General features: G+C 41.2%; 2 protein-coding genes across 2 annotated transcripts in view; one reads left to right on the top strand and one right to left on the bottom strand.

Moving 5' to 3' along the window:
• The first annotated feature begins 956 nt into the window (after nt 1-956).
• On the top strand, nt 957-4725 carry LOC121549981 (protein phosphatase 1 regulatory subunit 3G-like). Its single transcript, XM_041862021.2, has 2 exons — nt 957-2109; nt 2639-4725. The coding sequence occupies exons 1-2, from the start codon at nt 1455-1457 to the stop codon at nt 2653-2655; spliced, it is 672 nt and encodes a 223-aa protein (XP_041717955.1). The 5' UTR covers nt 957-1454; the 3' UTR covers nt 2656-4725.
• A 714-nt stretch (nt 4726-5439) lies between these two features.
• LOC121549982 (LYR motif-containing protein 4B) overlaps nt 5440-12679 on the bottom strand; it is a 65479-nt gene continuing 58239 nt past the window's right edge. Inside the window, exon 3 of the mRNA XM_041862022.2 lies at nt 5440-6304. Coding sequence (XP_041717956.1) covers nt 6254-6304 — 51 coding nt within the window. The 3' untranslated portion in view covers nt 5440-6253. The remainder of the gene's footprint in view (nt 6305-12679) is intronic.

Consider the following 12679-nt stretch of genomic DNA (forward strand, 5'->3'; position numbering starts at 1 on the left):
CCCCCCACTGTATGTGCTTGTTTTGATTGGATAAATGCACAAAAATTCACACAAAGTTACGTTAGATGATGAAGATTATCTAATAGAACAAAAGCTATAAGATCTCCTAAACCTGTGTTACCACAAACCTTATTTTTCGGGGTTTATAAAAAAAAGACCAAAAACTCCATTAACTTCCCCATTGGCTTTGGCCAACAAGCCATTGCAGAGTTACTGCCTACAAAAAACAATGGAATTGCCATGGAAATGTGTGGGTTAAAGGGCCATGGGGGAAAGATCCTGAGTCTCCTCATTGTCCCCCAGCAAAATTAGCCTACATTTAGGCAGTGGTGTAAAGTACTTAAGTAAAAATACTTTAAAGTACTACTTAAGTAGTTTTTTGGTGTATCTGTACTTTACTTTACTATTTATATTTTTGACTACTTTTACTTCACTACATTCCTAAAGAAAATAATTTACTTTTTACTCCATACATTTTCCCTGACACACAAATTCACACACGTATCAAGACAACATCCCTGGTCATCCCTACTGCCTCTGAACTGGCAGACTCAATAAACACACATGCTTTTTTTGTAAATTATGTCTGAGTGTTGGAGTGTGCCCCTGGCTTTCCATTAAAAAATATATATATATCTGGTTTGCTTAATATAAGGAATTTGAAATTTTTTGTACTTTTACTTTTGATACTTAAGTATATTTAAAACCAAATACTTTTAGACTTTACTGAAGTAGTATTTTACTGGGTGACTTTCACTTTTACTTGAGTCATTTTCTATTAAAGGTATCTTTACTTTTACTCAACTATGACAACTGGGTACTTTTTCCACCACTGCATTTAGGCTATTGTTTATATGTGTATTTCACACTATGTTGAGGTAAAAAACGGAGCATAATGCTTGTATGGATGTCAACCCCAACACGTTTATGTCATCCTTACCAATCAACTGCATTATAAAACGACTTTGACTACTACCATCAAATATTTCTGTATGCTAGCTATGCTAACCAGCTTATACAAAAGGCAGTCACATCTTCTAAACCTGAAAAGGGACAACTTCTACATGTTATGCAGCAAAAACAGCCAACTATATCCAAATCGGACTTAAGTAAGCACATTGTGGGCCTGTTACAATACATAAATCATGACGGATTTGATGAATATCCACTTTGTTAAATCAGATTAGCTGAATACACGCCAAGTTGGTCAATGGAACGTCTACATTCCATTGACTCCTTCCTTTACCACATCTAATAGTGCTCTCTATTACGTTGCAATGACGTGATTTGAAGTTGCATTACATTCCAAAGACTGATGCTGAACACAGAAACAGGCAGAGTTGGTTGATGAGCTGTTAAGTGGGCGTATCACACTAACTGAAAAGTTCCATGGGAATGTAAACTCCATCATTGGAACTGTTCCGGTGTTTATTCATAACACACGCATTACCAATATGTCCGATTCAGGCCTCCTGTCTGATTCCAAACAGTGTTCTCCGAATTCAGGGGGAACCATGCTATCAGGGATTGAAGAGGAGCCAACAGAAAATGGTGATGAGGAGTTGAAAGATGGCTTATTGGAACCACCAGAAATGTATATGAAAGACAGGCGAAGAGCGAAATCCCTGCCTGCGTACCCCAAGCAGGCTACGCTTTTTCAAGAAATAGCCAATAACGGCCGAAAACGGGTGAAGTTCGCAGACTCCATTGGGCTTGATTTGGCAAGTGTGAAGCACTTCAGCACAGCGGAAGACCCGCAAATCCCTTCCAATGTATTTTCGAGACTGCAGAGCTTTCCCCCTCAACCGCAGGACCGAGAGTATCGAATTGGGGACCTGTGCGTAAACTTTAAATCCACCTTGACCATGGACCGTCTCATCCCAACTTTCAAGATGCCAGTTGAGTCTGATGATTTTGAAACCACGGTATTGCAGCGCCACATTAACCTGGAGAAGGTGACCATCACCCGGTTTGACGTCCGTGGGCAGATTCGGACGAATACTCAAAGTTGTTGCAAGAGGGAAGTTGGTGTGAGGTACACGTTCAACGAGTGGCTGTCTTCCGTGGACGCGCAGGCGATACCCATGCCCGTTGGTGACAATATTGTCGGTGAGCGTTATACCTTTACCTTGTACACACCTCCGTTCCTAGACCCAGCTTCCTCAGTGCACTTCGCCGTGTACATCAGGAATGACCAGGGCGAGTTTTGGGATAACAACAATGGACATAACTATACTTTGAAATATCACTGTACAGGTATGCTGACCTACAAGAGGGCAGCTTTTCATGCCATCTGAAACGCGCTCTTATGCACGTGCATAAAGTTGGTGTCGCTCAACAAGTGGTCTTAGGAAGTTGTTCTCTGTCACGTGCATTGATATATACTTTTCAATAAAGTTTCTTTTCCCCTTTACATCTGGCCCCACCGTTTTATTACCAAGGTGGTTATGAGTTCAAAATGATTATTATGACGTTAGGCTTACTGAAGATTTATGTGCTGAATTTGAACCAAAAAAGGGAACCACTCAGATCCATCCTATTTTAAAGTAAAACATGGAGTTGACAAGTTTGCATCTGTCCAGTTGAGTATTCTGACCTGGTCTGGTACAACATGTAATAACACAATAATTGCCATTAGGATCTGTGGATGACTGATGAACATTTCTCAGCTACACTGCCAATGGGGACTGCACAGACCCAAGACCATACTAAAAGACTGCCAATTAAGCAGTTTAAGAGACATGACAGTCCATCTCACCTGTAGCAAAGGGGACTTCACCTGTTCTACATCATATTTGCATATCATGTCATCCAATCAGAAGGAGAGCTATCCTACTGTACTGAGGTGTGAATTGTAATGAGTTATGAATTCAGATATTTTTATGAATTGTGTTATTGTGCTAATCAGTTTCATGATTGTGAATGTTCTCTGCCATATTAACAATTGCAGTACAGTGCACTCCGCTAATATGACTGAATCATATAATCAATTTAGTGATGTAAACATCCTTACAATGTACAATGTCCTTGGCACTGTACACATTGTCATACTTATAAGCGGCGGGCACTGCACTTCATATAGTCAACTCATACAGTGTGTGCACCACCTAATTCTATGTGAATCAACGGTAAAAGATAAGGCTAAAACTTGTGGTAGCCTATTTCCTATAGAGTGCACTACTTTTGACCTATAGTGCAATACTTTTGATCTCTGGTCAAAGGCATTGCACTAAAGGGAATGGCTGGTCTAAAGTAGTGTACCATTTCAGACATAGCCTTTGATTCAGGGCCCATAATATTGCAGAGTATGAAAATGTGTGATGTATCCTAGTTATAATAAAATCATGTGAAGCAAAATCTGTGAAAGAGTTCTCTGCCACGAAACATATTAATTATTGTTTGTACTCCCATGGGCACCAAGGAAAGATTAACGAGCAATCTGTTATATTGGTGTGCATGGCTACACAGTGAATGGCTTGTAGAGCTTGAACAGTGAATATCTACACTGGATTGTTAATTGGACTCGCTGTCATTTCTTGATTTCTAGTTTATTTAATTTTTTATTATTTGTGTTTTTGTAATATTGTGTTTGCGAGACATTCTGCTGCACTGTTGGCGCTAGTAACATAAGCATTTTGCTGCACCTGGTATAACTTCTGCAAATCTGTGTACGCGACCAATCAAATTTGATTTGGATAAAATAGTCTAAAAGGCAGCAGGTTCATGGAACATAATGTAAAACACATATTTACTGCTCTCTGTAGAGTACTGGTTTCCCTCAATTAATGAGAAGAACAGAGATCTATGTGTTAGCATTACACAGTGCCCATTGGCACACAGCATTGCTGTCCAAATTACAGCTATGACTACATTTTAAATATTTTACATATGTTTGGGGGTGGAACTTGGTAATGCTTTACATCAACTGCATATTATAAAGCATACATTACACATCTACGTACCTATGAATTCATACATAGGCCAGTTACAATATTCTGTAATACATTTGTTTAATGTAAAACTTATGACATCCATATAATTACATAGAATCTCTATGATGACATCACCTTATCAAAACTCCTCCACTGCTTTCTCTACAGTCAGAACTTTCCCAGTGTGTTTGGAATACTGTTGGTGGGTATATGAGCAGCATACTATTGATGCCAGTGATGTCACTTCCCTTGTTAGGTCTGTCATGTACCCTTGGTTGTTGTCAGGTTGTTGTCCCATACTATACCTGTCCCCTGACCAAAGTTCAAGAGGCAAATCAGCAAATCACATGGAGTTGTTCACTCTGTCAACAGAGAATCGCTGGTTTCCAGGCTGCAGCGATAATAATCTCTCCAGACAACATCCACATAGACCAGTGTTCAAATATGAAATCATTTCAAATAGTGTTTGAACTCAGGTCTGGAGTCCGCACAGCATGTCTATGTACTCGTTCCTGTAACGGTCCAGTCTTTTTCAGACTCTTGGCCTACTGAACTGAATGTAAACAGACTATAGACAATGTGAAAATGCAAAGTTCGTCTCAATCTTAAATGGTATGTTGATGTAACAGTGCAACACGGTATGTTGTTTTAACCCTGCGATTCATGCACTAAACATGACATCAATTAGGCTATTGAATATATGAACCAATGAAATGGACGAAGTGTTTCAAATGCAAATGCTATTTTTCTTAAACAGTACATGACATTTTGATAATAAACTGTCCTTATCCAGGATCCTCTTATTATTTAAATGTCATCAGTCCCAGTTGTCTTAGTATTTGAACCCAGGAAGCATCACTATCTGAAATCTTTCAAATACTTTCAGTGTTCACTCCAGCCTGCCTGGAGTGCCATATGGTCAGGACTTGGCATTTGGTACTATTATATTGGTCCATTAAGCCAGGCAAGCACAATCAAGCACAGATAAAGTATTTGAAATGATTTCAAACAATATTTGAGTCCACGTCTCCTCCCTTGATGTTCATGTACTTCAAAACGGATTTTGTTGATCACCCTAAAACGCTGATCAGAAGCAGACAAGATATTTGGAGATGACATATGCGGGAGCTTTCAACTTTGATCCTTATTATGTGTTAAGTAATATGATCCTTACACTACTAGGTCACTGCTCATCCAAAACCAACAAAAGGGGCTATTTTTAGAACAGGTGGCCTTGTGGGATACATTCACCCAACTCCAATTCACATTTTCAAGTCATGTGTAGCATCATCCATTTCAATTATTTGCCATTGCCCTTACTTAAAGCCTCCAGGTATAATGCATCGTAAGACTTGTCATAACAGAATAATAATAGTGTCATAAAGTGACTTACAGTCATGCGTGCATACATTTTACGTATTCAGCAGGAATCGAACCCACGACCCCTGGCGTTGCAAGTACCATGCTCTACCGACTGAGTCATGACTAAAGAGTATGGAGACAGTAATGTGATTAAGATCTGCTTATCTTTAATCTGTTTATACACCATCTTACATGACGATAAATCATATATACACAATACACAGTTGAACAATATAACAAGGGAATCAAGGGCGTGTACACTGTTGCAACTCTTACGGCTCACAAAAGAAGCTCAACATTATCCTGGTGAAGAGAGGGTATATAGTGACCAAGGACAATAGTTATGTCGTCAACGGTGCACAGTTGCCAAGTCCGAAATCAACGATCCCCTTGCCTCTTCCTACCTCATGTATCTGTAAAGGTGTAAGCAATATGGTAGAATCTCTATTGCCTACCAAAAGGCTAGGTGGCATTATTACCATATTTCTAATGCCTATCTGATGCTTTCAGATCTACGACAGTCCATCACAAAATGTCTAGGGCAGTGTTTCCCAACCCCCTCGTGGGGAACGCTAGATAGTCCACATTTTTGTTCTAGTCCTGCACTGACACTTAATGATTAAAATAATCAACTAATCAGCAAGCCCCTGTCTAGTTGAATCATGTGTGTCAGTGCAGGGCTAGGACAAAAATGTGGAGGGTTGGGAACACTGGTCTAGAGATAAGGGACAATGATTTGATTTTGGACTGGACAAAGTATGCCCAACCCATAGGCTATCTCCCACAACACTTTCCCCCATATCCATCCAATGAGGGCGTCGGAAAATAAAGCTTCTGTGTGGAAGGGCAAGTGAGGTTGAGGTTCAGTGCTCCGTCTCCCATGGTCTCTTGGGCATCGTTTCCTCTCGTTCTGAGACACTCCAATGCCCCAATGCCCATCGGAGGTTCCTCTTCGACCCCTACCCCTCAACAATAGTCTTCTGGGTCGGGTACATCTTGCCTATGGCCACCTGTGGAGAAAGGAGAAAAACATGACTTAAAGGGGAAGTTCACTGGAATTCCATAATTTCATATGTCGTCCATAAAAATTGTTAGGGTAAGTTGTGTTGGCAATCACAACGAATGTATTGTAAAACGGATTGATTTTGTAAATAATCGTCACTTTATAGGGTTGGTGAGGTTGTCAGACAACCTGGGCTTCATTTCCCCACAACATTTCAGTGGATCAGATGAATCCTGTAGGCAGACTATGTCTGACAAATCGATGTTGAACTGTGACCCTGGGAGCAAAGCTCAGTTCATCGATACGGCAAGTTACAACATTGACCTACAGTATTAAAGTCTAGTGACCTGTTCTGACAGTCCGCTGTGAAATTGGACTGTAGACCGTCAGGACTCCTCATGAGTGCACATTTGCCTGCACAATCTGTTTAAATGTGGTGCCAATTCAACAGTTCAGATTAAAATGCATACTTTTCCCATGCTATGGATATCTGTGTATATAGTGCACGCATTCTTGACAGTCACCTGCTACTGCAAATATCAAGAGTCGACTATACTTGTCTATCCTACACACACAGCCTTTGAAATCACATTTCCCATGTTATTCACAGATTTTTACTCTTATCAGCACTCAATACACATACTGTATATACAAGCACATACATACACACACACACACACACACACACACACCCCCTAACCTGCTGCATCAACAGAACCAAAGCAGCTCATCCCTCTCTCTCCTACTGCAGGTAGCCTAGCGGTTAAGAGCGTTGGGGCAGTAACCCAAAGGTCACTGGTTCGAATCCCCGAGCCGGCAAGGTGGAAAAAAATCTGCGTTCTGCCCTTGAGCAAGGCAACAACAACTGCTCCCCGGGCGCCGGTGACGTGGACGTCAATTAAGGCAGCCCCCTACACCTCTCGGATTCAGACCTACTCTCTGATTAAATGCTTTAGACATATTTCGGTTGAACACATTCAGTTGTGAAACTGACTAGGTATCCCCTTCCTCAAACACATTGACTGACACTGGGGCTAAACCCAACATTAGCTAAGACATTAAAAGACACCTCAAAGCGAGTCAAGGAAGCCATCTGTTAAAAGCCCGGCTGGTAAAGTGCGGGCAACTTGCTGCCCTCACGGGAAAGGGGGAAAAGCAGTAGCGAGTCGGCTAATGCTGCGCCTGTTCATTTCTCAAAGGGATGGCTCAGCAAAGAGGAGCATTAAGATCCATTTGGCAGAGCCCCCACCCCTGTGTAAATATCCCCGTGTTCTGCCTTTAAAAAGAGCCACAGCCAGAACACGGAGCATAGCCATCTACTGGATGTGGATATATAAACCAACAAGGCCTGTTAAAGACCTGTGTTAAAGTTTGCACCTGCTTATGGCTGGTTTAAAAGTGCAGAGCTACAGTACTGTGCAGGTTTATAAACCTACCAGTACTTCACAACAGGCGCCTGTTTTCTTTGCCATCGTCTTCGTTACTGTGTTAGTTTGTACCAGTTAATATGGCTGGCTTTAAAAAAAACATGGAATATTGCAGTGTACTCCTTTCCCTTTACATGGCAAAAAATTTATGCCAAAGGGCCTTGTTGTTATTTTGGGGGGTATTTGCTTTCTGCCTGGACATTCAAGTATGGGGGAAAGACTTCAACACTGTTGCCTGTCCACCTTTATAAAGACCAAGCCTTTTCAACAGGGTACTGGTTTGGATTGTATTCTGTGCGACATTCTATCGGCTATTTTGTAGTAGGTTATGGGACCGGAACTGTAAAGGGTTTTCACCACTTTTGAATTTGTCAGATGAAGTTCCGCCCCCATTCATTTTCAACAGGGGCACATGGAGCAATGCGCAGGGGATTGTGGGAAGGTGAGCGGCAAGAACCCTGCTAGCTAAAAATATTGCACGTGGCCACCACTGCCGTTACCCAATCCAGATGTTTGCTTGAAAATCTTCCGTTCATGAAACAGTTCCCACCTGTCATTAGTTCCGGGCAAGCAGAACCAAAAAATATGCAGGAAAGTCTATCATTGCTGGGTCTGGTTTTCCAATTCTATAGGATGTCGCTTTGCTAGAATACAGAGACAAAATCAGAAAGTCAATGGCATGGAGGAGGACTGCAGAGTTTGTTGGTGTTGATGGTAGACAAAGAAAGATTTGCACAACGATGTTTGCTTGTGCTGCTTACTAGCTATGAAACTCAATCAACCCAAACCTAAAAACTGGGATCAAAGCCATCATTTGTGAATGTGTTGACTAAATTAAAATTGATGAAATCACCAGTAACACATTACATTTTACATTTACATTTTAGTCATTTAGCAGACACTCTTATCCAGAGCGACTTACAGTTAAGTGAGTACATACATTTTTCATACTTTTTTCATTCATTGTAAATTACACACTAAGCATGATTTTTCCATGTAATATGCTACCAATTGGATTGGTATTTTAACATGATTATAATTATAGCTTATGGCTCTTTCATTGTGCCTGTGTCAAGACTGCAGTCAAATTCCAGGTGACCGTTTAGTCACGGTAATTAGGCTTCTCCAAGCTCTGATGCTGCTGATGGTCATTAGTAGCCTACCAAACTTGCTAACTGCCTGGTACTCAGCACTCTATTGTCCCTCTAATCACTCTGACATCAATGCAAATGTAATTGAAAATCTAATCAAACACTCCATGAGAGCCCATGAGCTCATGTTGCGCAACATTTCTATAGGCTATGCAATTGCGTGAGAAAACAGAGTGATGGCCTCTATTAAAAAGAGTAGGATCCCATCAGCTTTCTATAGGCTAGGCCTACTATATTTATTTCTCAACTTTCCTAATTTTAAGCACATTGCTTATCTTTACAACAGGAGTATAGCCTACCTGGCTGGCATGAAAATGACCCACGGGAAAATAGTCCTCCATTCGCTATTTAAGTGCATAGATGACTTATTTTTTTCCACTGCCCCTGTTTCAAGACAGGTGCATGACAATGGTCCATTCTAAATCAAAACTAATTTCAAACATATATAATTTAGTATACAGTGGGGAAAAAAAGTATTTAGTCAGCCACCAATTGTGCAAGTTCTCCCACTTAAAAAGATGAGAGAGGCCTGTAATTTTCATCATAGGTACACGTCAACTATGACAGACAAATTGAGGAAAAAAAATCCAGAAAATCCCATTGTAGGATTTTTAATGAATTTATTTGCAAATTATGGTGGAAAATAAGTATTTGGTCACCTACAAACAAGCAAGATTTCTGGCTCTCACAGACCTGTAACTTCTTCTTTCAGAGGCTCCTCTGTCCTCCACTCGTTACCTGTATTAATGGCACCTGTTTGAACTTGTTATCAGTATAAAATACACCTGTCCACAACCTCAAACAGTCACACTCCAAACTTCACAATGGCCAAGACCAAAGAGCTGTCAAAGGACACCAAAAACAAAATTGTAGACCTGCACCAGGCTGGGAAGACTGAATCTGCAATAGGTAAGCAGCTTGGTTTGAAGAAATCAACTGTGGGAGCAATTATTAGGAAATGGAAGACATACAAGACCACTGATAATCTCCCTCGATCTGGGGCTCCACGCAAGATCTCACCCCGTGGGGTCAAAATTATCACAAGAACGGTGAGCAAAAATCCCAGAACCACACGGGGGGGACCTAGTGAATGACCTGCAGAGAGCTGGGACCAAAGTAACAAAGCCAACCATCAGTAACACACTACGCCGCCAGGGACTCAAATCCTGCAGTGCGAGACGTGTCCCCCTGCTTAAGCCAGTACATGTCCAGGCCCGTCTGAAGTGCATTTGGATGATCCAGAAGATGATTGGGAGAATGTCATATGGTCAGATGAAACCAAAATATAACTTTTTTGGTAAAAACTCAACTCGTCATGTTTGGAGGACAAAGAATGCTGAGTTGCATCCAAAGAACACCATACCTACTGTGAAGCATGGGGTTGGAAACATCATGCTTTGGGGCTGTTTTTCTGCAAAGGGACCAGGGACGACTGATCCGTGTAAAGGAAAGAATGAATGGGGCCATGTATCGTGAGATTTTGAGTGAAACCCTCCTTCCATCAGCAAGGGCATTGAAGATGAAACGTGGCTGGGTCTTTCAGCATGACAATGATCCCAAACACACCGCCCGGGCAACGAAGGAGTGGCTTCGTAAGAAGCATTTCAAGGTCCTGGAGTGGCCTAGCCAGTCTCCAGATCTCAACCCCATAGAAAATCTTTGGAGGGAGTTGAAAGTCTGTGTTGCCCAGCGACAGCCCCAAAACATCACTGCTCTAGAGGAGATCTGCATGGAGGAATGGGCCAAAATACCAGCAACAGTGTGTGAAAACCTTGTGAAGACTTACAGAAAACGTTTGACCTGTGTCATTGCCAACAAAGGGTATATAACAAAGTATTGAGAAACTTTTGTTATTGACCAAATACTTATTTTCCACCATCATATGCCAATAAATTCATTAAAAATCCTACAATGTGATTTTCTGGAATTTTTTTTCTCATTTTGTCTGTCATAGTTGACGTGTACCTATGATGAAAATTACAGGCCTCTCTCATCTTTTTAAGTGGGAGAACTTGCACAATTGGTGGCTGACTAAATACTTTTTTTCCCCACTGTATGTAAAGACAAGATTAAATCAAAAATAGTGTGATGGGTGACAATATTAGCCTATCATTTGTGAATGATGCTCAGCTTAAGGCAAGAAACACGTTTTGTTTTGCAACTTTTTCGAATCATAGTCACACCACCCCTCATGTAGCCTAGCCCATAGGCCTATATGCTTTGATAAGATTTGTATCACAACTAAAGTGGCCAAATTACTTCTTAAAATGAAGCACATTAATCCGCTTTACAACGGGTGTAGAGCCTAACTAGCATACATAAGCAGTGCATGAGTTTCAAGTTTGAGGAAGATAATTTACCATAAAAATGCACAGTTCGCATAATGCATAATCGCATGTGGTCACTTTTGAGAATGGTGTTTTCCTGCTAATGGCAATTCGCTCTTATAGCCTACTGCCGTGTGCACATTGCTGCGCTTATAATGTGAAGAAATAGCCTAATAGTGTATCAACATTTTAAGTTAAACGTTGCATCAGGCTCATTGCCTAAAACAGTTTTTTTTATGTTAGTGGTTGTATTAATTTGGGATCTATCGCATCCCACAACTGTCCCAGACTATTTTTGGAATATTGTTTTGTCCTTTGTACTATGGGAGATAGTAGATTGACATAGGCTAGTGCTGTCACTGTTTGTTTGGCCTACTCATCTTGTTTGCTGACGAAAAGTAAATGTGGACAGTTCTTCCAATATCTTCAATAAGCGCCTTGGAATTGGATTAGGACGCGCCCAGTTGCGTCCCTGATGTGTCAGTCTTCACATATAGCCTGTGAGAAAGACCCGATCACATGATTGAGAGCCATGTGAGTGAGAGGTGCTTCGGCACGCAGCCGGAAATTATAATTATTATATTCAGCCTAAGGGCACAACGGCCACTGCCCGAAAAAAGCATGGATTTTTTAAGGAGGCATTACGGCCACACAAAGGGGATGCAGTCGGGAAATTCGATGCATTATCAAGTTCTTGTCAAATTGTGAGAGACTGATGAAGTGTGTAAAAGCCTGCGCAAAAAACAAAGCATACAGTGCCTTGCAAAAGTATTCATCCCCCTTGTCGTTTTTCCTATTTTGTTGGTTTACAACCTGTAATTTATATGGATTTTATTTTTATTTCATGTACAGTGAGGGAAAAAAGTATTTGATCCCCTGCTGATTTTGTACGTTTGCCCACTGACAAAGAAATGATCAGTCTATAATTTTAATGGTAGGTTTATTTGAACAGTGAGAGACAGAATAACAAAAAAATCCAGAAAAATGCATGTCAAAAATGTTATGAACTGATTTGCATTTTAATGAGGGAAATAAGTATTTGACTCCTTTGCAAAACATGACTTAGTACTTGGTGGCAAAACCCTTGTTGGCAATCACAGAGGTCAGACGTTTCTTGTAGTTGGCCACCAGGTTTGCACACATCTCAGGAGGGATTTTGTCCCACTCCTCTTTGCAGATCTTCTCCAAGTCATTAAGGTTTCGAGGCTGACGTTTGGCAACTCGAACCTTCAGCTCCCTCCACAGATTTTCTATGGGATTAAGGTCTGGAGACTGGCTAGGCCACTCCAGGACCTTAATGTGCTTCTTCTTGAGCCACTCCTTTGTTGCCTTGGCCGTGTGTTTTGGGTCATTGTCATGCTGGAATAACCATCCACGACGCATTTTCAATGCCCTGGCTGAGGGAAGGAGGTTCTCACCCAAGATTTGACGGTACATGGCCCCGTCCATCGTCCCTTTGATGCGGTGAAGTTGTCCT

The sequence above is a fragment of the Coregonus clupeaformis genome, chromosome 34 (genome assembly GCF_020615455.1).
Source record: "Coregonus clupeaformis isolate EN_2021a chromosome 34, ASM2061545v1, whole genome shotgun sequence".
Classification (NCBI taxonomy): Eukaryota; Metazoa; Chordata; class Actinopteri; order Salmoniformes; family Salmonidae; genus Coregonus; species Coregonus clupeaformis.